Source organism: Aythya ferina (assembly GCF_964211825.1).
Source record: "Aythya ferina genome assembly, chromosome: 17".
NCBI classification, from domain to species: Eukaryota; Metazoa; Chordata; class Aves; order Anseriformes; family Anatidae; genus Aythya; species Aythya ferina.
In genome coordinates this window covers 14959431-14984863 of record NC_140316.1, presented here as the reverse complement: position 1 = coordinate 14984863, position 25433 = coordinate 14959431, and the positions used below count along the sequence as shown (strand labels likewise).

The 25433-nt window shown below is 60.6% G+C and overlaps 1 protein-coding gene across 1 annotated transcript in view; it reads right to left on the bottom strand.

The window, feature by feature from the left end:
• MYO18B (myosin XVIIIB) overlaps positions 1-25068 on the bottom strand; it is a 56988-nt gene extending 31920 nt beyond the window's left edge. Inside the window, exons 1-25 of the mRNA XM_084491708.1 lie at positions 24975-25068; positions 23809-23869; positions 23046-23203; positions 22013-22852; positions 21726-21792; positions 21492-21604; positions 21123-21299; positions 20333-20531; positions 19796-19938; positions 19260-19360; positions 18967-19030; positions 17738-17882; positions 11387-11557; positions 10413-10503; positions 8536-8728; positions 7516-7596; positions 7218-7365; positions 6820-6979; positions 5847-6030; positions 5061-5226; positions 4679-4788; positions 3027-3092; positions 1541-1669; positions 1128-1271; positions 259-348 (exon numbers count right to left, since the gene is read on the bottom strand). Coding sequence (XP_084347834.1) covers positions 259-348; positions 1128-1271; positions 1541-1669; positions 3027-3092; positions 4679-4788; positions 5061-5226; positions 5847-6030; positions 6820-6979; positions 7218-7365; positions 7516-7596; positions 8536-8728; positions 10413-10503; positions 11387-11557; positions 17738-17882; positions 18967-19030; positions 19260-19360; positions 19796-19938; positions 20333-20531; positions 21123-21299; positions 21492-21604; positions 21726-21792; positions 22013-22852; positions 23046-23203; positions 23809-23845 — 3777 coding nt within the window. The 5' untranslated portion in view covers positions 23846-23869; positions 24975-25068. The remainder of the gene's footprint in view (positions 1-258; positions 349-1127; positions 1272-1540; positions 1670-3026; positions 3093-4678; positions 4789-5060; positions 5227-5846; positions 6031-6819; positions 6980-7217; positions 7366-7515; positions 7597-8535; positions 8729-10412; positions 10504-11386; positions 11558-17737; positions 17883-18966; positions 19031-19259; positions 19361-19795; positions 19939-20332; positions 20532-21122; positions 21300-21491; positions 21605-21725; positions 21793-22012; positions 22853-23045; positions 23204-23808; positions 23870-24974) is intronic.
• Between the last annotated feature and the right edge of the window lie 365 nt (positions 25069-25433).

The window sequence follows — 25433 nt, the reverse complement described above, 5'->3', positions numbered from 1 at the left end:
TCCATGGCTGTGTAATGTTTTTGTCAATTAGAAACAAGAAAGAGCTCTTCATGAAGCACTAAGGCATGTCCAGAGCCACCATGGCACCAGCCGAATGCCGACAACCCAGTGCTGGGGAGCCCAGCCTGCGGCATTTCCCTGAGCTGTGCGGACAGCAGCAGCATTTGGCACCTGCACTGTTGGTTATATTCATCCTGCTAAGTCTGAACTTGCAATGCCAGAAAGCTGGGGTGCTGCAGAGGACCTTCTCAGCTCTACCTTGCTTTCCAGCTTCTCCGTGTTCTGCCTGAGCTCGCTGCAGGACTGCTCCGATTTCTCCAGCTTTCTTCTGAGCGCCGCCAGCTCCTCCTAGGTAAGATTGCAAGGAAACACACACTGAGAGCTCCAGCAGCCTCAGTTCAGTTATGAATGTCTTGTTTTCTGTTAAAAATAAGTGGGAGAGACATAGCTGCCTTATTAAGAAAATTTACCAGGCAGCTTTGAAGGCTGCACACTGCAAATCGCTGGGACTACAGCTCCTGACACGAATTTCGTTGGAGGGAATGTCAGCTTTGGTCTCCGTACAGAGCACATTTCATGAGAAAGGAGCCAGCCTCAAAAGCTTGGACAAGCATCCAAACGTCTGAATCTTGCTCATCAAGTGCTCCTGCAGCCCTGGCAGGCTATCAGAGGCAGCAACTGCCGAGGCACAGCGTTCGCTGCGGGTCCTTTTCAGGCAGCCCGGCCGTAACCGCTGGGATCGCCGCTCGTGGCAGCGCTGCCCTGCTTGGATGGCCGGGGCTGTGCAGAGATGTGATAAACCCGAGGTGAGCGGGCAGTGGGGCCTGGGGGCTACCAGGTGGGTTTGAACCTTCAGAAGATGCCCAGGGAGGTCTCCCAGCACCATTTCCATCCCAGATGGAAGCAGGCACAGCTCTGCTGCTAGCACAGAGCACAATCCCCTGCATCGAGCTTGGGTGCTCAGCTCATCCATCATCTCCAGGCGCTCAGCTCAGCAGACCCAGCCCCAGCAAGCTGTCCGAGATCACGAGGCAGAGCTCCTAAAGCATCCCACCCAACCCTGTCCCATCGCACCTATCCTGCCCCATCCCCTCCCTTTCCATCCCGTCCCACCGCGTGGTGCTTACCTCTTTTGCCCGGAGCTGCTGCTCCGCCAGGCTGACGCTGAGCAAGGGCCGCACGCGGCTCAGGAGCTGCCACCAGGGCCAGTGCCTGACGGCCTGGAAGAGCTGCAGGTTCTTGTGGATGCAGCGGGCAGCGAGGCGCTGGACCTGCGGGGGACACAGCCAGCAGTGACCCCCCCGAGCCACAGCAGGCACGGGGAAGGGCCAGGCTGGGGCACAGGGACGAGGGGCTCGGATCCCTAAGGGACAGCATCAGGGCAGGGAACGGTATCAAAGGAGCAGCCTGCTGAGCTCCCAGGGCTGTGCACAGCCCCGCCGGGATGCCCTGGGCCGTGGCACAGCAGCACTGCACACAGGCAGAGGTCCGAGCCTGGGTTTTGGTGGGCACGGGGTGTGACAGCCCAGGGGATGGATACCTTCAGCCTCTTGAACTTCTGGCGGCTGAGGAAGCCCTTGCAGGCGGCCTGGAGGAGGATTATCTTCTGGGCTATCAGCTTGTCGCGCTGCTTCTCCAGCCTGGGCATCACACCCGCCTTCAGGAACACCTAACAGCAAGCAGAGGATGTTGTGCACCCAGCAGGGGCTCCGAGACCCCCGCAGGCAGCAGCAGAGCACAGCGCTGGGGGACCTGGCTGCCCAGCACCCTTCAGGACTGGGCCTTGCTCTCTCCGTCCCTGCCTCTTCTCTGCCCTGCTTTGACATCAGCATCCAGCACGGCAAGGTGCTGCAAGCCCCCGAAGCTTTTCCTCTGGGACACGGCACTTCTCCCACGTGCTGCGTGGGTGACATCCGTTCCTCTGCTGCGACGCTGTTCCCAACACGTGCACTTGTGCACACAAATAACAGCAAAGGTGGCGGTGTACAACGGGAAAAACAAAACTAGCCACGTCATTTTCTTTATCTGAACTTGTTGGAAACTCAGCACAAACAACGCGGATTTGCTGATGCCACTGAATTTAGTCCGCTACAGATCTCCCAGAGCCTACGATGCTTCTCGGTCGTTGCCTGGCGAAGCTCTCGGGGTGTGTGAGCAGCCACTGCCAAACCCTGTGAGCCATTTGCATAACGCAGCTTCGATAAAAATGAACTGCATTTGGGAACCTGGTGGCACACCTAAAGAGCTGCATTTTAGAGACACCAAATTGAATCAAAGAACAATCCCAAGGAAGCTCACTTTTTTGAGATAATGCTATGATTGCTTCACCACCTATTTGATTGCCTCATTAATGTCTGTATTAACTTCACAAGCCAGTGAGTTTTAGAAGCTAGTACAAAATCAATGCTCAAAGTGATGGCAAAACCAACTCCTATATAACAAGATGTGACTGGAGCTGCTATCGTGCTATTGATTAAGTACAAGGGATTCATAGAAGAGATAATTGCAAACTGCACCATGTAGGATAAAAGCAAGTTATTTTGCTCCACAGAACCGTTTCATGAATTCCTTCTTTATAGACTCCGAGAGCTGAAGGCAAGCATGCATACAAAATTAATTTTGCTCTGAGATTATCAATTTTAAGTTCAAACACTGTTGCTGTGACAACTCCTGCACCTGCAGCTGCCCAGTTTTAACCCAACCCACCAACGACCAGGAGCTGCCCAAGCCCCGTTTAACTCCGTGAGACATCAGAGGTAGTTAGGTACTGAAATGCCAGGAGGGGCTGGGATTTGGGAACCAGGCACAGAATTTACCCAGGTAATGCCATCAAATTAGGAGCCTCCCGCTCCGTTTTTTGTCAGGGCTTTGTTTCCCAGCCCACAGGGGCTCGGAGGGAAGCTCTGCAGCACAGAAATGTTTTTTCTCCACCTCGGGAGGCTGCAGGTAGCCAGCAGTGCCTGGCCCAGGGCTGGCTGCATTGCACACCCTGACAGCGAGGGAGGAGGAGCGGGTGGCCACCGTACCTGGCTGCGTCCTATTGCCACGCTTTTCTTCTCCAGATCCAGCGCCTGGAAGAGCTCCTCTATGGCCTGTGGGGAAGGAACAGGTCATGGAGCTGCACGCAAGCACCCCGTCCTGCAGCAAGCAGCCATGGGACAGGGCAAGTCTGTGGGGCCCAGAGCATCCACCCTCACCTCCTGCCGTGTTTAATAACAATATTGACCTTTTCCATCTGTCAGACTCGTCTTATTAAATCCTGAGATCTTTACTGAATTTGCACACGCTCTGTAGCCGTTTGCACAACGGAGCACGTGCCCATGTAGAATTCATCTCCTCTCAGCTCTGCCTGGCGCTGGGCGCTCAGCAGCTCACCCGGAGGCTGTTACAGGGCAGGGTCAGTTCTCCCAAGACTTTGCTACAAGTTCGTTATGGAACTCGTAACTCTGGCAGATCTTCCCCTTCATTCCCGAGCTACTTTGGCTTTCAGGTTTCATGGGCAGCAAGGAGCCACCGCGAGCAGGTACACGTAGCCAGGTGATGCCCAGTCCCAGGGAACCTCATGTGCCCCAAGCTCCGCTGGGTCCCCAGGGATAATGCCCAGCTTGTCCTCAGCCATCCAGTTTTGGGGGACCAGGGTGAGGGATGGAGTGCAGCCACATGGGGCCACTGAAACGCACTCATCCTGCCCTCTGCACATGCCTCTAGTCCCACAGCTCGTGCCCTGCCCTGCAAAATAAGATCTACCAGGCACGCAGCCAGGGCAGGAGACAACCAAGGCACCCACCAGCCCTGAGCCAGCAGGATTTTCAAAGCCGTTTGCTCCTGGGTATTAAAAAGAAGCAATAATAGGCTTCATTTCCAGGCTGATTTCTCCAAGTCCTCTCCACGGTGCAATAACCCTGGCAAATGCAGCCCACGCTAGGAATGATTACGGCTGCTGCAGAAACCTGGCCCTGGGGGGGAGCAAGGCTGGGACCGAGAGCGGAGCGAGGCTCACAGCCCCTGCCTGCAGCCACACGAGGAAGGGTGCTGGGGAGCAGGGAGCTCTGCAGCCCCCCAGCCCCCTCACTGCCCCCTGCCCACAGAGCTTGGTCCTGGCCGCAGGCAGCCCTGGCAGCCCCCAGGTGAATGCACAGGTTCTTTCCTCGTGTTTCCAGACCTTGAGACCATTTCTCAGCAGCATGGCAAAAGCTGGCAAGCTGCCCTGAGCCCTGCTGAAGGCGGCTTTGCTCCATCCCCAGCTCCTGGGGACAGTCTTATGGGTAAGAACCCTCTGGTGTGCTCTGCATGTGGCAGCTCCCCAGCAGCTCCAGGTGGGTGCCCCCACCCCAGCGGGTCCTGCAGTGCTGGCTGGGGACTAAAGGACCAACACCCATGGCTGTGGGGAGAGCCGGAGCTCAGCAGACCTGTAGGCAGTGACCCTACAGCCCCAACAGCAGCCCAAGGCACAATATCAGCCCCAAGGAGTGGCTGAGCCAGGCAGGGAACTGCGAAACAGCCCCTGCCCCAGGGCAGGGAGACACTGCCCTGACCCATCCTGCCTGGAGAGAGCTGCGAGCTCCAGGGATGGCTCCTGGGGGCAGACACAGCCCTGGCAGCACCAGGGAGAACTCGGAGAGCTCCGACAGAGCCCGGGATGGGGCTCTCAGCCCCATGCCCCCAGCCCAGGACGCACCTTGCTCTCATCCGGCACCTCGTAGGCAGACGTGTGCTTCTTCATCACGGCCGGAGCCAGCACCTGGAAGCGCCGTCGGAACTGGGTGAGGAGCATGCGGTCCGCGTACCCTGGGGACAGGCAGACACCGCTGGGGGGGACGCACGAGCCGGGGGAGGTTTGTAGGGTTGGCGAGGGAACGGGCTGCAGGGGCTCTGCGGCACAGCAAACGGGGGGCTCCCGGTGGGGACTGGGACTGGGGGAGCTGCCCTGAGCACAGCAAAACCCTCACGGGGAGGGCAGGGTGGAGGCAGTGGGAAAAGTGCCACAGATGTGCTTAAGGGGGTACAAATATGGGATCTGACGGAGTGTCCCCCCCGCACGGAGCAGGACAGGGCCGTACCGGTGCGGCGGAGGCGCAGGGCATCCAGGAGCTGGGTGCCCCCCAGCTGGGCTCGCAGGGACGGCATGTCCAGGGCCAACGGGTCCCCCCCGTCCGCTGCCGCTCCCGGGACAAGGCAGTGGATGAAGTGCAGCTGGGAGCGCCGCAGCAGGCTGGTGAGCGCGTCCTGGGGGACAAGCAGAGGTCAGTGGGGCTGGGGGGGGGCACGGGGTGAAGGGGCAGCACGTGTGTCAGTGGGTGATTGCTCCTGTGCACCCGCTGCAGGGTGTCCGGGCAGCTCAGGGAGTTATCTCAGTGCCAAAAGTTGTGTGCGTACTGGTGGCAGCAGCTCCAGGCACAGAGGCTGAGTGGGACCCTTCCTCCCCATGCCTCAAGTTTTCGGCTGACGGGCTACAAAAAGTTACTAAAGGTCTAATTGCTGCCAGGGCTGGGGTTTTCCAGGCAGAGTCAGGACACTCGAGAGAGTTTAGGCACCCAGTTATGGCTGAGATCAACAGGAGCCTGGTGTGTGACCAGCTCGTGGGGCCAGTCTGCCCGCCTGAGCCCTTAACAGGATTAAGCAGTGGCACAGCAAGGTGTGCCTGTAATCTGCTTTACAATTCGCTTCCCTCTCCGAGCAGCAGCGGTGCTGGGGGGCTCGCTGGCCACCTGAGACTAGAGCAGCATCCCTGGCCAAGAGCCCAGCGGGGCACGGAGCTCGTGGCACCCTTTTCCCTGTGTGTTTGGGTCTCAGTGCGGCAAAGCCCCCAGCCCACAAGCCCCGTGGTGCCCCCGTGCCCCACTCACCGCCTGCAGCTTGAGCTGGGCGCACACCGACCTCTTCCTCACGGCCGCCAAGCTGCTGGCGAAGGTCTTCCTGATGCAGGCGCTGCGCTGCAGGGCCGCCTGCGAGCATCCCTCCAGCCCCGCCACCGCACGGCAGCCCCGGGGCGCCCGGCGGCGCGGCAGGACCAGCTCCTGCACCGCGCTCCTGGGGGGCAAGAGAGGAGAGGAGGTGCTGGGGCTGCAGCAGGGCCATGCACGGGGCTCCTCTGCTGCCAATGTGCTCATGGGGGAGGCAGCACCCAGCAACCAAGTGGCGAATTTGGCATCGGTGCACCCGGCTGCAGAGGAAAGCCGGGCTGCGGGGACACCTCCCACCCCTCTGCTTCTCCCTGGCTCAAGCACCGAGCTGCTCACCGCTATCAAAACTTCCCTGAACTGAAGCCCAGAGCAAAATGAGCTGGAAGGGTTTAAGCAGAAGGTTAAAATCATCGTGTGTGTGGAGACACCTGTAGCAGCCCGGTTACATTTCAGTCCCGGTGTAGTTTGCAGCCTTGCTCCATGCAGCAGGGGAAAGGAGAGCGGCTGCTGCACGGGAGGGAAGCTGTGCAGGGCTGGTGGTGCCTCGCTGCCCTGCCCCTGGGGTGCTGCAGAGCTGAGGACATCGTGGGGTCCCCAGGGCTGTGGGACAGCAGCACCCGATGTCCCCCCCGGCCTGCCTCCCCCATGGACGGAGGGGAGCTCCGCTGAATGTGCCAGTGACATAGATTCAAGCAGTTTTGGTGGAAAGCTCTTCACCACGGTGCTATTCCGAGCTCTGTTCAGCACCTACCACGATCAGAACACGTACTTCTGGCTGCCAGTCACTCTGCACCCACCCCCCACACCCTAACTGAACCCTCTGGGCTCCCTCAAAGCCGAGCTAAGCAGCCTTTTCCTGGGTTCCCCCCAACCCAGGCTGCTCCCGCGGGGCTGCTGGCAGTGCCGTGGTACTTACAGCCTGGACTGCTGCAGCAGCTGGCTGGCGTTCTCTGCCGACAGGTTCAGCTTGGCTTTGCCCACCCAGCCCGCCAGGTCGTAGCGCACGGGGTCTGTGCCCAGCTGGTGGGGGATCTCAAAATGCAGCTCCTGCTCGCACCTGCGCACACAGCCAGGCCCTGCGAGAGCAACAGCACCCCGAGGGGGTCACCAATGCCCTGGGGGGGTCACCAGCACCCCGAGGGTGTCACCGGCCAGTTCCCATGGGGCTGCCACCACCAGTGGGGCCGCAAGACAGCGGGCACCAGCAGAGCATTTTGTCTCCCCCCGACCATTCTTTAATTCCCCAAACTAAATGGTGATGCTGGAGGGAAAGCAGCTGGGGGTAGGGGAGCATCTGGACTGCCCCCAACTTACCGTCCTGGTCGGGGCCCTTCGGGGCGAAGTAGGAGCAGAGGCGGTCGAAGGCAGCGCTGTCCCCAGAGCCCGGGACCAGCACCTCCTCGTCCAGGATCCACAGCAGCCCCCTGCGGTCAGCCCCCAGGCTGCCGGGCAGCACCTGCAGCTGCCAAAGGGTGGAGATGTCCCCAGGGCCACCGGGAATGGGGCAGGAGCCAGCTCCAGCCAGCGCCTGCCCCGCTCCACACCACTGCTGCCCGAAGCTGGGAAGCGCAGGCAGAGCAACTAATTGCACGGGGCCACGGGGAGAGGTTACCTGTGAGGAGTTCAGGTCGATGATGGACAGCGTGGCCAGCGGAGAGTGCTCTGGAAGATCAAAAGACACCTCAACATTTTCCTGTAAAACATCATTTAAAAGCTTGCTTGAGTCATGGTCTGGCGTCAGGATCCAGGAGCAGGCACATCTGCACAGCAGGGAGGAAGACGGAGCGGAGCTGCCACCGAGGGCACCTCTGAGGCTCAGGACACCGTGCTGAAAGGGCTCCTGCAGCACTCGGGGAATGTCAGACATGTCACATCAATAATGGACATGATAATAATTGAGGACTTAACACGAAAGCACCAAGGAAAGGATCAATTATTTAATGTGCAGCTTGCAGGCGTTGCTTCCATTCATTTTCACTCCTGTGCGTGTCGGAGCTGTGTGAGCAACGTGCCACCAGGGCCTGGGCTCACAGCCACTGCCCTGGCCACAAAGCCACCGTGCCCCCGTCCCAGCCAGCAGGCAGCACAAGGCGAGCCCAGCCTGCCGAGCCCTCCTCCATTTCATGCTCGGTTGGAAACCAGCAAAGGGCACAAATGCACTCGGTGCAAGTGAGGTGTGAATATTAAGTCACGGCAATTCGACCGTTCTTCCAGAGCTAGAGGTATTAAAGTAACTGCTGCAAAGCTGATAAGTTCATCTTTGCCAGTAGATTTTTCAGCCCCGTATTTCTGCAATAATTTATCATTTTCCTTCCTATTCTCTATTATTCAGCACCTGAGGTAATTTAGGAAAAAACCCAGCTGTGTCATCAGAAGGCACAGAGCCTCCTGAGCGGGAAGAAGCATGCCCAGGAGGACACCCGGCCCTGCCTGGCATTTCCCTCGTGTCACAAACATCCAAGAGGACCTGTGATGGGGACAGTGGGGGGACAAGAGGCTTCATGCCACCACTCCACATGGAGCACTCCGGCCATCGCAGCTCTTGGGCACTCACTGTCTCACCACGTTGGGGCGCAGGGAGCCGTACCCAGGGGCTGGGAGGCAGCTCCACGGCCGCAGCCCTCGCGCTCACCTCCTTGTACCTCTCCATTTCCGACACGAAGGTTTTCTCGTAGAAGAGGGCCTGCAGCCGCTCGTGCACGTAGTTGTGGCAGAGCTCCTCAAAAGTGGCCGCGCGCTCCCCGCCGTGGTGCCGCGGGTTGTGGAAGCCGGGGGTGTCCACCACCGCGATGGAGCCCATGGAGAGGTGCTGGGACGAGAAGGACCTGGGGGAGGTCGCACACAGCACGGGGCTTTACCCAGGGGCACGCCGTGCTGCGCCCAGGGGTGACACAGCTTTTCCCCCAGCTGTGCACATCCCTTCGTTAGCATCATCCCACGTGGCAGCCGCAGCGCTGATTTCCCCTGCTCGTGTCTCCAGCCAGGAGCACCAACAGCCTTCATCTCCTTGTCCTGTTCAGTCCGAGTCTCACCCACCTCCTCCTTCATCTACTGCAGCTGAACAGCTTCTGCCAGCCTAGGTGGAGATGCTGCCCTTCCCACACTGCTCCCCACCCTGACACTCTGGTTGTTTAAAGCACTGAATCCTAACCCAAACATGCAAAGTTTGATGCAGAAGTGGTTATGCTGACACCCACACTGAGGAGCTTCCAAACTCCTGAGCACTGCTGCAGGAGGAGACCATTGCTCCTGAGGGAATCCCTGACTGGAACTGATCTGAGAAGCAACATCCAGAGGGTTCCTTGGAGAAACAGAGATGTTTACTTCTCCGAATGTCGCTTGCAGCCATTTCCAGTATTTCAGATAAGGACAGCAGGGGAGCATGACACTGAGAAGTCTCTGGGATTGTTTTTAAGGCACATTATGCTTTGGTGCTCTCAGTGCTTTGCTCGCTGCCGTGCTCCCTGTCCCCAGCCCCTTTGCCGGGCAGCCTGCCCTGATTAGGGAAGATTAGAGGAGCTGCATTGCTCCTCGATAGCACAGGGTGCTGAGGGTGCAGCACCCGATGAAAGCACAGGTTGGATGACAAAACCCAGGTGTATTTACAAGGCAATGCTCGCAGAACTGCACAGCAGCACCAGCACATGCTCTGCATTGGGGCTGAGGGAGCTGGAAGGGCTCAGGCTCACCCCCAGCTCGTGCAGTAAAGGCACATCCCCACGACTGCACCGCAACCTGGCACTGCTCTTGGATCGCCGTGGCAATGGTTTAACAGGGCCTGATGGGCTGCTGTGGGAAAGGGAATAGGGGACGTGGGACACATCCTGATTTAACGCTGTTTTTCAAGAGAGCCTTCTGCAAGGTCTTAGAGTACCATCAGCAATTTCCCTTCGGAATGTGGTTGCTAGGAATTAGAATAAAAATATTCGACTGCAGGTAAAAATAACCCTGCTGCAACAATACGGAGTATTTTCAAACACCAGCTTTTTGTGGATGCTGACTTCAACAATTTGAGCTGAACACTGGAACCGAGGAAACTGAATGCTCTGGGGGTCTGATCCCTACCCCAGTGTAAACTATTGAAATTATCTCAGGAGATCCTTTCAGATTTACACTGGCACGTGGAGGATGTCCTTCCCACCCTGGCTCTCAGATGGAAATGGGCAGAGGAAGGGTGCTGGGGACAGGCAGGTGCCTGGTGCCTGCCTGGCTCCCACAGCAGCTGGCAGTGGGATGGGAGCACAGAGCACAGCCTCCCCCTGTGCCTTGGCAGCTGCCCTGGTGCCAGCCCCTCTCGTTCCTGACATTTCGATCCTCGCTTGCCATCAAGCTTCCAGCAAGAAGCGATTCCTTCCCTGCACTGCCATGGCTCTATGTGGGATGCCCTGGCTGTCTCACTGCTCCACACCCCCTGGTAACCTCAGCTCCTGCCTGCAAAGCCACATCTGCCATGGATAAGCGAGCAGCAGCTCCTCGGTGCACAGTGCCCAGGGCTCAGCACCTCTGTACCTGTTGATGAGGGAGACGAGCGCAGCAAAGAGCTCCTCGTAGAGACCCGCAGCCATCCCCTCCACGCACTCCACGCCCGTCATCTTCGGCCCTGCCAGAGGAGCAAAGACACAACGTTTATTGCCGCCTGGTTGCCCCGTGAAGCAGAGCTGGCAGCAGGCGTTCCCCTTGCTGGCAGGGTCAGGCAACCTGCCCTGCTCCCAGCTTCTGCCTGCCAGACACGGCACCGCTCCGCTCACACGGGCTGTGCGCATCCACCTGCACACCCCCAGCACCCCGTGCCTGCTGCGTGTGCAGGAGGTGGAAGCATTGCAAGCACTCGTTTTTATCATGGTAACTTGCAGAGCCCTGGCTGTAACAGGGCTGCTGAGGATGCGCCAGGCATGGCAGCATGACCTTAAAGCCAGGCTGTATCTCATCCCCTCCCCGTGCAGGCTGGATCTGCCTCCATGAATCAGACCGTACGCTAACGTGAAGTTTATGGTGGCTCAGCAGCAATTTGTCAGGCACTAGCACGGCACACACACCGCTGGAGCTGCTCACAGTGTGGGCACACACAGCGTGGTGCTGTGTCCTCAGCAGGCAGGGGGGGAAGCCCACCTGGCTCCCCCTGGGCATTTTTTTCCTTTTTTCCCTTCTCATTTCTAGGGAGAGCTCCCACAGCATTTATCCCCGTCGCTTATCTTCCAGTGGCATTACTGAATTCCCTGACCTTCAGGAGTCCTTACCAAGCGACACGTGGGGTCAGCTCTAGAGCTGAGGACAGTGACATGGCAAGGCAGGGTTAATAATTTGATTAATATGAATGCATTTACATGGACCTCACTGCCTGAAAAGGAAAAGGCACACTGCCTGTCCCCACAGCAGAGGCAGGAGCAGTGCATAGCACAGAATTTCCATAGATAAATAGAAATACCCCGTATGGAAGTAGGAATTCCGTAAGTAAAGGGAAAAAGAACATAGCACTGGGGCACCTGAGGGGCTGTCCTCCTCCGGGGGCAGCCGGCCACCCCGTGCCGTGGCCTGGGCGATGATCTGCTTGAGGTGGTGCTTGAAGACAGCGGTGGTGAGCTCCTCCAGCTCGCAGCCCAGCACGTCGGCCGCGCGGTTCGCCCACTCGAACTTCATGAACTGCTTGCGGCCGACTGGCAGGAGGAGAAATGAGGAGGAACAAGGTAAATTAGAACCTGCTGAATTAGAAGAGCCTGCTAAATTAGAGGCACTGCTCCCAGTGTCCCAGTGGCTCCCAGCGCTCAGCACCCAGCAGTGAGCACAGCTCCAGCCCCCAACACCAACCCACACTGCTGGCAGCAACCTGCATGGAAACTCAGGGGACTGCCAGCGTGCTCCTTGAGGCTTACAGCTGGTTTACCAGCTCTCAGTTACTGCAGCACACCTTCAGTAAGTCAGCAGCCACGTACTTCACCAACTCCTTTTACTGTCGTGCTACTCAGCTTCGTGCCGTTCGTTACAGCCTGCTCTTGTAATTTCCCACAGTGGATGGGGGTGCCCTCCGTTACCCCCTGCACGTTTGCTAACAGCAGCTGCGGTGATGTGCCCAGCTTTGCAAGATGCTCAGCATGTCAGCAGAAGGCTGGGTGACTCGAGAAAGGTTGACAGACTTGGCCCCTGGGTAATCATGCAGATAAGAGGACTCATTTTTTGCTCGGAGGATAGCTGAGAACTTGGGGGGTCTCAGAGCAATGCCTTTGGGTCTGCCTGCCCCGCGCAGGGCTCCCCACGTGCTGCTGCCCCCATGGTGCTCAGTGCACCACATTCAAGCAGTGGGGCTGGGCAGAGACCTGCCAGAGTCCTGCAGAGATGTCCAGAGGCAGCCCAGGGGGGCTGGGAGCAGGCTGAGCCTGCTGCTGCCAGCCAGGCATCGGTAGCACCGCCTGTGCACAGTAAGAGCTTCAGCAGGCCAGCCTGGCAGATGTGGTTATGGAAGCTGATGGGATTACGAGCCAATCCCTCAAAATCCAGGATCACCTTACTGAGCCCCGGCGATGTTTGCTGTCCCTGTAACCCCGAGAGCAGCACAGCTCGCAGCATCCCCCGCAAGCAGAGCTGGTGTACGCTGGCAGAGGAAATTATTTATATCCAGCAATAGTGGCTCCAGCTTAATGATTAAAATCAATAGGGAAACAAGCTGCGGGATAAATCCTTTTACAAATCTAGGAATGAGAGATGCTGCAGCAGCAGCCAGCTGGCACAGCAGCACGGTGGGAATGAGCAGAAATGGAACAAAGTCATCCAGAGACCTCTGAGTGGTGTCTTTGGGCAGAGGCAGTGAGGAGCCAGCCCTGGGGCTTGCAGCCCCTCCCTGGGCACAGCTACCAGCAGCAAAGGCTCTGCTGGTGAGGAGATGTGAGATGCTCCTCGGGCAGCAGCCCCTGGGGTCAGCCCTGACGCTGGTGGCTCGGCTCTGCCCCACGCAGCAGCCCCCGGTGCCACGAGAGGCCCGCAGTGCCTCACACCTCATAAAATATGAATAGCAGCAGCCCTCCTGCTCCTGATGTGACCGCTGTAAAACACGCCAGCTTTAACACCTGACAGGTAATTACTCTGGCCCATTTAATATTTAAAAGGAGCAGCGGGGCCGTGCAGGGCGAGCACCAGCTCCTTCCAGCTCTCAGAGGCACCAGATTCATCTCCCTCAGGGCAAGAGCAGCAAAGGAGGTGATGCCAATGAGCCCACCCCGATGCTCAGGGAGTCCATGGGAGCTGGGCACCCTGCTAAGAGAAATAGGGCTGGAGCCCTCCCAAAATCACCCCGGGCACATCCCGCAGCTGCCGGCACTGCCCCTGCAGCAGGCAGAGCCCAGCAGCCCCGCTCAGCCGCCTCCCCTGCTCTGGGCACAAGTTGCCAGCCCGGCCTTTCTCTTCCACTTATTTTGTCATGAAGACATTTGCGCTGCTAATGGGACAAATAAAAAAGCCTGCTTGTTCCTCTTTATTACCCTGGGTGGGGAAGCAGGCAGAGAGGAGGCTCCTCCTGGCTTGAATGGCTAATTTATTTGTCCTGCACTAAATCCTGCAGTCTATTCTCCATTGACCCATTGCCTGATGTATGACATATTAAAGCCTATATATAACAAAGGGAAGAGCTGTGTAATAGCATGATTAAAGAAATCTGCCATTCTGGCTGCATTTCCCCGACTGTTTGTAATAAAGATGTCAGGGCTCTGAACAGATAGTGCCATAACTCGCCGCGCGCAGACACAGCCCGCCCGGGGCGGGAGCCGCCTGAGGATGCCACGGCCCCACAAAGGAGAGGCAATGTCAGGGTATGGCCCTGGGCTGGATCCGCTCATGGCACCGTCCTGCCTGCCACAAAACATCTGGCAAAGCAGGGACCTGCTGCTGGTGATGCCCATGGCCTCGCTGCTGGCACAGGAGGGCTCATGGCACATCCGTCCCGGCACAGGCTGCGAGGTCCCGGCTCCGCTCTGGAGGTCAGAGGAGCCTGAAAACATCCCCCTGCACTCTGCAGGGCATGGTCACTGAGCCAAGATGCAGACCCTAGAGACTGTTTGTCCTGTTTGAGGCCTTTCCCATGAAGGCTGGTGGCTCTGTCAAAACAGAATCATTGCTCCGGAGGGTCACAGCTTATTAAATGCACAGAGCCACCAGCCTGCCGGGAACACGACGTGCCAAACCAGCGCTGCTTCTCCCTGCAGCAGGAAAACCCAGGTGCTGCAGAGCAAAAGGCTCTAACAGAGAGAGAGAAAAATTGGCAGCATGCAGAGGCCAGCCCTCATGCAATCTTTTCCAAGAATCGTTTTGATGAACGAGGCAAGGCAGCAGAGGAGCGCTCCCCTGCACGCTTCGCTCAGGCAGCACGGAGCCGCGGCAGAGCGAACCCAAACGCTGCCCCTCAGCCTCAGCCCCGGGCCGTGCATGGGGCAAGGACACGCACAGCCGAGGGAGAGGGAATTCACCCCCGAGCTGCAGTCTGCAGGTGCAGAGTAGGTTTTACGAGGGATTAATGAGGAGCACATGCTCTGCCTGAAGCACCCCCGGGTATGGAAAAGCGCTTCTCGCGTGCCGCAGGAGGCTCACATCTCCCCCTGCTCCTGGCATGCTGCTGGGAAAGCCACGCTGGCACTGCCACTGGCTCTGCTGCATGCCCCGAGCACAGGCACGCAGGGGCACGCTGCTCTGGCTCAGCCAGCACCACTCTGCCCAAACAGCAGCATCTAATGGAAGCAACAGCTGAAAAGTGGCTGTAGAAGAGCCCGAGCTCTCCTCTTTGCCCCTGACACCAACACAGCCCTTGCAGCCTGGTCAGGGGAACACGCGAGCAGCTCCATGAACCCAAACAACGCGTGCTCAGCTTCCCCTGCAAACCTGCATCCTCCACGTCCTGTGCACCTACAGAAATCCAGGGGAAAGGGCTGCAACAGACCTCGGACCAAATGGCGAGGACTTGCCCACAGGTGTGTGAGGGCTCTGCGAGGAGGCGCAGCACGCCGGCAGCCCCGTGGCATGGATTTATGCTGGAGGCCGCCCGTCAGCCTCGTGCTGGCAGCGCTGCAGCTCCATCACCTGCTGCGCCAGAGCTGCCAGCTCATTTTTCCCTCGGCAGCAGTGGGAAATCCACCCCAGGACAGGTATATTTGTCATAGAAGGGAAGCTCTGACTCAGTGCTAATTACGGGTGTGCTGCTCCCTCATCCTTTTAGCAACAGGCAGTAATGAAAAATTAGGATAAATCTGGGCGTCGAGCTCGGCTGGCATTAAGAACAATGCCATTTCCACATCAATTCGGGAAAGGTCACTACGTCTCAGGGGCTGTAAAACAGCAGCGATAATGCAGGTCAAGGTTTTTTTCACAGCTCTGGCTAGAAGGCAGAAGGTCGCTGCCATCCACGCTTGCAGGAGGCACACGGTGAATGCCCACGGCTCCTGCCTGCTGCCCTCCCCCTGCATTTGGTGGATATCCCCGTTATTTCACGTGGCTAAACAGCTCCCGGTCCTCCTGGAAACTCTCAGGCAGATGGCCCTGAGTGGGCTTGTGCCCCCTGCACCCCCACAAGCAACCACAGCCCTGGGACGCAGATGCGACGCTCGGCACCGCTGAGGCACAGCTCACCCTGCTCCTCCTCCCCAGCACCACCCGAAAGCAATCCAAGGCTTTGTGAGCCACCACAGCAAGGAAAACCTGACCCGCACCGACTGCCTGGGCTCCCGGCCACCGCGTGCACCCGCCGGCTGCTCCGGGAGGGCTTTGGGAACTTGCAGCCACCGGGAACACCCTCGGCTCTATGAAAGCCTCGCGGTGGGAAGCCTGCACAAAGCACAGAGCTGTGATGCTTTATTTCTGTAGCAGTCAGCAAAACAGGCAGCTTGAGAGGGAGCTGAATGCTGACCCCCAGCTGCGCCCGAAACCTCCTTCCCGGTTAAAGAGCTAATGAATAAATGAAAATATGTAATATTCTGCAGCACACAAAGGGGACTGAAAGCACTCCGGTGAATTGGTACCTAAGGTGCCCCGCTGGCCTCTGGATGTCAGGCTGGTTTCTCACAAAAAGAGCTGCTTTAACGTGTTTCAAAAGCAAGGGGCAATGCTGACACCGGGACAGAGCGAGCTTTTGAAATTCAACCTTTTCTTCCCAGTGTTTTTCTATCTGCAAATGTATTTTCTCCTCTCAGCCAGGGAGAGATGATGCTTTCCCCTCCTGTTTCATTCCTGGACAAACAGAGCTTGTGACAAGGCGATAGCAATCAGCAGAAAGGGAAAAAAAACACCTCTAAGGTGTGCTCAGGGCTCCACGGCCACGGCGTGCCGGGGGCTGCTGCCGTGGGGTGGGGGTGGCTGCAGCGCCTGCCCACGCTCCCCAACACGAGCAAAGAGACGAGGCGTCCTTTGGTGAGATCTCGGGGAGAGGATTCTGAATATAAAACTTCAAAGCGCATAAAAGGGGAAGGGAAGAGATGGCTATCAGGAGACAGGTTTAACCACATTAAAAGAGTCATTGCCCCCACTGAGACTTTTGCTCCATCCGGCTTTGATCCATTTTTTATCCATATTTCCTTTCATTTCTCCCCTTTTGTTGACACACGATGGGGGAATCAATACCAGAGCGAGTGATGCTGAGACATGCTCTGGTTGTTAATCCTCCACCCGAGCCAGCTCCGGAGCCCCAAGCCCTGCCCGGGCCCATTAAAAAACATTCCCAGCCCTGCCGAAATAATTGCTGCAAGGCTTTGGGACACAGCGTCTTTCAGGATGCCTGGGACAGAAAGACCCTGCTGAACCCGTGTTGGAGTAAACCTGCTCAGGTAATTATGAGAGCAGGTTTAAAAGCCTTGCCCATCATTAAGGAAGGGGGTCACCCCCCCAGCACAGCCACACAGCGCCCGGCACCAAGGGGACCCGTGGGCACAGCAAAGCCCCCTGCCAGCTCTGGGGGATTTCAAAAAGAGACACAGCTCCAAAATCTGCTCTCCTGAAAACTCTCGAGGCAGAAGGATTCCATTTTTTACTAAAAGCCTCATCGCAACACTCCAGCCTGAGACAGCAGGGTCATTTTTAAACAGCTGGAAAAGTGTCAGGGGAGCTGGGGAAAGAAAATGCCAGAGAGGAGAAAGAGAGAACACACTTTAAGTGACGATAGCATTCATCCTTTTAAAATAATTAATAAATGATTAATGGCATAAATTACCATAAGATGTGTTATGACATGTTGCGGAGACATTTATAAATGTCTACGGCTGAGTTTATAGCAGCCTTTATGCAGCCCTCATAAATTGAAGTGTGTAAATCAATGTGGCTGTCTCTAAAACGGGTTAGAGCACATCTTAAAATAATTTATAAGGGATAAGGCAATTTCTATATGCCTGTATTAATAAAGTCTTTATAAATACAATCTTCATCCAGAATCATCCTAATATAATTCGGTTACTGCATTAGACACTCAGGAGATGATGACATTACGGCTACCTGAAGCTGCCCCTTTGCCGTGCCCCTGGGGACACGGTGGGCCGGCGGCACAAACCAGAGGCACTCCCCAAGGAGCCACCAACCCCGGACCTCCCCGGAGAGCTGGCAGGAGGTGAAGCCTCACAGACCCCGTCCTGTCTGCAGGCAGCCAGGGGACAGACCCTGCTCCTGCCCCCCCGGAGCAGCACACGGCATCACCCAGCCCAAAACGTGCGAGTAAATCTCTTGTGCAGCAGCCCCGCTGCAGGCATCACACCTCAACACCTCCAGGGTGCAACGCGCCAGCAAGACCCCGCCACACCGGGACCCGCTCCGTCTCCCACCCTCGATCCCAGGCCCCAATGAGGGGTGCAGGGAAATGAGGCACGAGCCCCCCTCACCTTTGCAGGCCCCAGCGGCTCCCAGGTGGTAGATGCCGGCCAGCACACGCCACACGGCCGCCTGCTCCTCCGCCGTGATGCCCAGCGTGCCCATGGCAGCCTGCAGCTGGGCGAACGCCGCTGAGGCTCTCTGCTTCTCCTCGGGCTGTGGGAGGAAAGGAACAGGAGGGGGAGCATCACCAGGAGCACCACGGGGTGGCACGGGGATGGGGAACCCTGCTCGGCACCATCAGGGGCTTGTTTGGGTGGGATTATGGAAAAAGAGCACCTGGGCACCCCAGCCAGGCAGAGGAGCTCCCTGTGTCCTGGCTAATATGATTTTTTCATTATTTATTTCTTGCAGGTGCAGCCCCTCAGCAAGATTAGGCTTTTTCCCCCTAAGCTGAGGGCTGTCGCTGCAGACACCCAGCCCCGAGGCGAGGCACAGCACACGGGGCTGGCAGGCAGCGTTCCCCCCCTCGGCACAGCCAGCCCCCCTCATCTGAAGGATTCCTCCTCCTGCAGGGGCCCAGGAGGCGGCTGCTAATGAGGGAACCCAGCTGAGCCCGCAATTCCTCCAGACTCAAATACCCCAATACTTGCTGATACACCCATGTCATGGCAGGGGATCAGTCGGCGCAGAGTTATCCCCACAAGCCATGAGGACAAAGGCCGGGAAGCCACCAATTAGATTTCCAGGTCAAAAATCCAGAGCAGAGATCAGAAAGGAAAATGGCATTTCAAGGAAATGTATTCCGACCTAAAACTGTCCTTCCCTTGTGCCGGAATGACCCCGCCAGCACCAGCCAAGGTGACCCTGCCCCGGGAAGGGACCAGGCTCTCAGCCAGGCGGCCCCAAGGTGCCATCTGCTCGCCCTGGCGCAGGATGCTCTGCGCCCTTCCCAAGCCACACGGCCGAGCCTGGCTGCCCAGAGACATGTGTGTGCCATGGGGGGACAGGGAACAGTGGCCAAGGGGCTGCTGTTTCAGAGGATGGTGTAAAACCCCATCTCTGAACCCAAATCTGACCGCGTTCCTGTGGCACCAGCAGCGCAAGGACCTTGCAAACGGCTCAGACTAATAAGGAGCCGGTTCTGGAAACCAAACGCCACCTTTTTAGCCCCTAAAAGTAGTATTCTGAGCAGGGGCTCAGCAACCAGCATGCCCTGGGGAGCTGCAGGGGCGACCCAGCAGCTGGGTGCAGAGGGATGCGAGCAGGGGGGGCAGGAGGCTCTGTCACTGCTCCCTACCTTTGAGAACGGCTTGATCCCGAAGGAGTTGCTCTCAGCCACCTGGTGCAAGTGCAGTGTGGTCCTGGAAGGGGTTGGAAAACAAGGACTTAGCCCTGCTCGGTGCCACGCAGTGCTGTGAGCCACACCAGAGCTCAGTGCACGGGAAGGTATTTGGAAACAAAACCTTAGCCCAATTGTAGTTTTAGTGGGGGGCACCAGAAAATGCCCCTGCACTATGGAAAATCTCTAAAATCCGGGGTGCTGGGCTCACACAGCCCCTGCACCCTGCAGCCCCGTGGCCACACGCTCACCTCTGCGCCGCATCCAGGCCCGCCAGCATCAGAGGGAAGACGTTGAAGTTGCTCTCCCCAAGGGGCTGCTGGGCGACTCGGCCCCTCTCCAGCAGCATGGTCTGGGGGGGAGCAGAGGGGGGCGTAAGCGGCAGCCCCCAGCCCCAGTGCCCAGCACGAGGGGCTCAGTGCAGGCAGGGTGTCCAGGCAAGCCGGGCACGCAGGGGACAGGGGGGACAGGGGCACCCAGGGGTGGGGATATGCCACCAGGAGCTACCGAGGAAGCACCAGGCTCCTACTTGCAGGGCTGCGGGTGGCCCTGGGGGGTGCTGCAGCCACCCAGGGCTGTGCACAGGGGGTCGTGCAGGCAGAAGCACCCCAGGCACGCATCAAGGGGCCAAATTCCTGCGGGGGCACCCTTGGTGCAGAGGAAGCAGAGCAGAGCACCGCTCCTCCTCCCCTCCCTGGCACCGCAGCAGCTCCTGCCTGGCTTCACCACGAAGCACGGCACCGGCTCTGTCCCCGTCCCTGCTGGATGCAGCAGGGCCCGCGGGTACCTGGAGGTGCGCGGCGGTTATCCGGCCGGTGGCGCTGAAATCCAGCGAGAGGACCATGGAGAAGCGCGTGGAGCTGCTGCTGTGGCTGGTGGTCACCGACCCGAAGGCTCCCAGGACCGTGAACATCGCCTGGATCTTCTCCACTGAAACCCAGCACCAGCAGCCGCTCAGCAGGCGCCGGGGGCAGCTTCTCCTGCTGGCTGCACCCCCAGCTCCACCCGCACACACCACGACCCGTCCTGCCTCGGGGCAGCTCTTGTGCCGGCAGGAGGGGCTGTGCCAGCCCTTGGCAGGAGCGTGCCGTGCCCTCAGCCCACCCGGACCTCGAAGCCCAGAGCTGCTCTCCAGCTGATCGCTTCCCAGCGCTTCCCCTCACCTCATCGGTAACCTGATCGCAGGGGAGCAGTGCTGCCCATAGCGGGCAAGTCACCCCCTCCTGCTGCTTACTCTGGGGTTTATCAAAATAGCAAACCTGGAGGCTCCGGGAGCCAAAGGGCACGCGCAGCCCCGGGGGTCTCCTGCCCACCGGCCCCGTACCTGAGACCGTGCCGTCCAGGCTGCCCGCCGTGCCCACCAGGTACTCCAGGGCGCCCTGGCAGCACGCCGTCCTCCCCGCGCCGCTGCGCCCCAGGGGCAGGATGGCCTGGTCCTGCCGCTGCGTGAGCAGGGCCCCGTAGGCTCGCTGCGCCATGGAGCAGAGGTGCGGGGGCATCCCGTCCCTGCGGCCCTTCAGCACCTGCGGGCAGGGAGAGCGTGGGGGGAGCGTCCGGCACAGCTCAGGGGGCTCCTTGGGGACGGAGGCACGGAGGCGTTTCACATGGGGGGGCGATGATTTCTCCCCCCAGGGTGCAGGACTCCCGTGGGACTCCCCGTGCACTGCAAACACCGTGCCCTGACCTGCTCCTGGCTGCAGTGACAGCGAGGCAGAGCTTTGCTCCTGGCTGCTGGGAGAGCTTCTGGGCTGGCAGCGGCGCGTCCCCAGCATCCCCGGCCCCAAACACTCCCCGGAGGACCCCCAGCCCCGCACACCCCAGGAGCATCCCCAACCCCTCACACCCCCCTAGCATCCCCAAACCCACAAACCTCCAGCATCACCCGGGCCCTGCAAACCCCCCAGAGCATCCCCAACCCTCACACCCCTCCGGAGGACCCCCAGCCCCTCACACCCCCCGCAGCCCCCCAGCCGTGCGGCTGCGGCGGTGCCACGGTGCCCTCTGCCGGTACCGGAGCTCCCGGCTCCTCCACCACCATCCCCGAGGGGGGGCCGGTGCCCGCCTCCCCTCACAGCCCCCCCGAGGGATGCGGACCCCTTTGGGCCCCCCCTCACCTTCGCCGCCCGGCTGGCAGCGTTGTGCCCCCCCCCGAGGGCCAGCAGGCTGGGCCCGGCGTAGGTGTAGGGGAGCTGGGCACGGAGCCGCTGCCGCAGCGTGTTGAGGGCACTGCACTCGTTGAGGCTGATGAGCGAGGCCAGGTCCTCCGCCAGGTCCAGGCCGGGGGGGTTGCTCTGTAGGGAAGGGGCCAGAGAACCGTCGGGGAGCAGCCGGCGACCGGGGCCACCGTCCTGGTGGCCACCGGCACCGCGCCCTCGCCATCCTGCGAGCGGGATGGCGGCTTCCACGGTGGCATCCTGCCCCGTGCCCGGGGCTTTGGACGGGGTTCCCAGCCCCGTGCCAGCCCCCGCAGAGGCCGTGCTCACCCGCTGCACGCTGTCCTCGTCCACCTCGGCCACGCTGCCGTCCGCCTCCAGGCGCAGCCTCACCCTGCCCGCCGGCAGCTCCGGCGTCCCCACGTCCGGCTTCAGCTGCGTGGCTGCAACGAGACGAGTGTGAGCCCGTGGGTGATGGGGCTGTCAAGGGGTCACCCGGCTCCCGTCCCGTGGCCAGACCCCAAAGTGCCCCTGGAGCTGGCCACAGGAAAGGAAAGGTGTTACCGAGCGTGAAGCCGTCCCGCTGGAGGAGCCAGACCTTCTCCGCCTCGTACCAAACGTCCCTGGGAGCCTGCGAGGAGGAGAGAGGGGAAATGTGCAGGAACAGGCAGGAAACTGAGCAGGAAAAGCTGCGTCCCCATCCACGGAAACACTTCCAACCCTTGGCACTGCCCCCCTCTGCCATCCTGCCTCCCCCACAGCCCCCAGATGAGGGCACACGAACGGGAGGAGCTGCACAGAGCTGCACCCACACCCCCAAAATAAGGGACAAAATCTGCAAAAGGCATTACCTGGTCCTGGTCTGTGCTGTCTGCCGTCTCCTCTTTGCTCTCCATGCTTGCTTCTTTGCTCTCTCCCGGTGCCTCCTTGTTTCTTTCCGGTGCCTCTTTACTCTTCCCTGACTTGTCCTTTGCCTTCCCTGCCTCCTTTGCCCCATCCTCTGCCTTTCCTTGGATGCCTCCCGGCTCCCCCTTCGGTCCCTCAGCCTTGTTGGTAGTTTTTCCAGGCCCTTTAATTTCCCTCGCCTCCTTCTTGCCACCTCCCGCATCTTTCTTCATCTTCTCCGGCTCCTTCTTGGCCAGCGCCAGCTCCTTCTTGGTCCTCCCCTTGGCTGTGGGCCCCTCGCGGATCGCAGATTCCCCCTTCTCCTTCGTACTGCTCTCAGGTGCCCCCTTCTCCTTGCTTCTCTCAGGTTCCCCCTTCTTCTTGTTGCTCTCAGGTACCCCTTTCTCCTTCTTGCTGCCCTCGGGACCCTTCCCCTTGAGCGCGTCCCCCTCCTTCACCGGGCCTTTGCTGCAGCTCTTGCTGGGCGCGGGGGCTGGAGCTGGGGGGCTCCCCCCAGGGTGGGCGTCCTTGGGGCTCTTCTCAGGGCACGACGACGGCTTTGCTGCCTCGGGAGCCCCCGGGTGAGGGGTCTCTGCTGGACTGGGGGTGGGGGCCGGGGCTTTGCAGGGGCCAGGACCCGGTGCAGCCCTCCCGGGTGGCAGCGCCGTGTTTGGGGGGGCCGGGGCTCCCTCGCCCCCCTGCCCCTCCACGTGCAGCCCGTTCTGCAGCGGCTGCCCCTTGCTGGCCGCGGCTCCTCCAGCAGCTGGGGGGTCCCCGGTGCGGCCCCCACCGGCCTCCCCCACGGGCTGCCAAGAGAAGGAGAGGAGCCTCAGGAGGGTCCGACAGGGAAGGGGCAGGATCCGGCCTGGCCAGGGGGTGCGCACAAACCCCTGCAGTGCCCTGCGAGCCTGAACCTCCCCATCTGAGGGGTGACACCAGGGCAGCCCCCACCCGAGTGCTGCAGGGAGGGCACACAGTCGTGATTTGCTCAGTACTCACGTCCTCTTTCGCAGTGGCCTTGGCTTTCTTCTTCAGCCTCGCCTCCTTGGACTCCTTCTCGGTCTCGCGGACGAGCTGCTTGATGAACCCCCCAGGGATGACAGAGAGGAGCAGGGGGGGTGCAGACGGCGGGGGGGCCCGGTCCTCCTCCCGGATCTGTTTGCAGGAGCAGAAGCTGGGTTACGGGAGCAGTGTGGGGACACCAGCCCAGCCCAGCCAGCCCCACGGGGACAGCAGCAGCAGGAGCACATAGGGGCGGCTGAGCTGAGCACCCAGCCCCGCTCTGCCCCTGCAGGAGCTGTGCATGTTGCCAGCAGACCCTCAGGCTGGCACGGGGAGGCTGCACCCAACAGGAGGCCAAGTGCTGGGAAGAAAAGTCCCTCGTGCAGCTCCAGCCTGGCCACCCAGGGGGGGCTGCAGGGGGCCAAGGAGCTGCTGAGAGCGCGGGGACCTGCAGGGCCCTGCTGGCCCCGACCCCAGCCCCTCGCAGCACAGGGCCCCCCACAGCACAGGGCCCCCCCAGCCGCTCGCCTTCTGCCATGCCACCCCGCAGCAGCACCCAGCACCAAACCCCGTGGGCTCCCCCAAAACTCAGCCCTGCAGAGAGCCGCCAGCAGCAGGGGAATTGCTCAGGATGGACAATTCAGGCTGCGAAGTGCCCCGAGCTGTAAGGCTTGGAAGCAGCGTGAGCGCAGCGACGTGCAGGGCAGGGGGACGTGGCCGCAGGGCGTCCCCTCCCGCCGGCCCCCACCAACACTTCCCTTCTGCTCCCAGAGCGCGAGGCGCGAGGAGATGGCCATGGTGGCAGCGAGACCGGACGGAGCCTTACAGAGAGCCAGGGGAGAGAGAGGAGAGAGTTAGCGAGGGGGGCTGCCAGCCAGGGCCAGGCCTGGGCCGGGGGGACCCTCCTGGGACATCACTGGCCCCGGTGGGCACGGGGACAGGAGCCTGGAGCCGGCCATGTGGGGTCCGGGTCATTTTACAGCCTCGAGGAGCGCTTGGCCACGTGCGGCCACCTCCGTTCCTGGCGTGGAGCGGGGCCAGGGGGTGCCGGGAGGAGGCGTCACGGGTGGCGGTGGCACCGGGGCGGTGCAGGGTGCAACCGTGCCCGTGCCCCGCTGAGGGCTGATCCCGGCTTCACCTGTCGGGATCATTCAGGCCCCGAGCGGGTCGGGGCTCGCCGGGCCCGCCTCGCCTTGTACAGTAAAGGGCAGGAGCACCGCAGCGGCCCAGGAGCCCGGCTGAGGAATGTCATTTGCCTTCTTGGGCGACAGCCCCAGGCGCCACGTGTCCCGGCTGCCACCTGCCCCACAGACCCCCTGGGGAATGGAGCTGCCCCCTCACCGACCCCACAGCAGGGCTCTGCAGCCCCGGGGGGAGCAGCCCCCTAGGTTGTGTGGAGCCCCCAGCCCACACGGTGCCCGTAGCAGGGACCCCATGTCTGAATCCACAGGGAAACTGAGGCACGGAGGGGGACATGCCTCAACCAAGCCCACAAACCCAGGCCAGGACCACCATCAACACCTCTTTTTCTCCCCAAGCTGGGGCACAGGACGCGGCCCCACTTGGGCCACAGCCACGTGGGTCTGGTCCCCACGCTGGAGCTGCCCGGGGGCTCGCTCCCACCCCTCTGCCTCCCAGGACCTGGTGGGAGCTGAGGCCACCGAGGGGTCCCCCCCACCCTCCAGCACAGGGCAGGGTGCTCCCCATCCCCATCCCCATCCCCACTCCCACCGCAGCCCCCCGGCACTGACCGGCTGCTGGAGGCCACCCCCGGAGCCGGGGCTGCTGCTATCGCCCTTCATTCCCACCTAAAAATAGCCCTCCCCACCGAGGGGCCCAGTGTCGGGCTAAAAGCGTGGCCAAAACTCTCCGTTTGGGCCCTGACCTGCCCCCCGACCCCGAAGACCACCCCGGGGTGCCCCTTACCTGCGTGCGGTGCCGGGGGCGCGGGGGCTGCTGGCCCACGCCAGTGGCACCGGGCGCTGCGGCGGTGCTGGACCCCGGCGAGCCGGAGAGCAAAGGCAGCAGCAGGCGTGGCGGGGGGGCTGCCTGCGCCTCCCCCTCCGCCCCTCGCCGCGGTGGCAGCTGAGGTGACACATGTCACTGCTAAAAATACCCCGCCGAGGCGGCTGGAGGCACCGGGGCCTTGGCTGGGAGAGGCAAGGGAGGGGGTCTGGGGCCCTGCCGACCCCACTGCGCCCACCCCGCATGCGTCTCCGTGCCCGCATTGCCCCGCTCTGTGCCACCGCGGTGATGACACCAAAGGGTCCAACCCTGGGGCACCCAAGGAGGTGCAGGGAGCCCTGGCAGAGAGCCCCAGGATTTCAGCCTCCCTGTGCCCCCCGTGAAAGTGGCCCCACGGCCCCAGCTCCCCAGGGCAGGGGC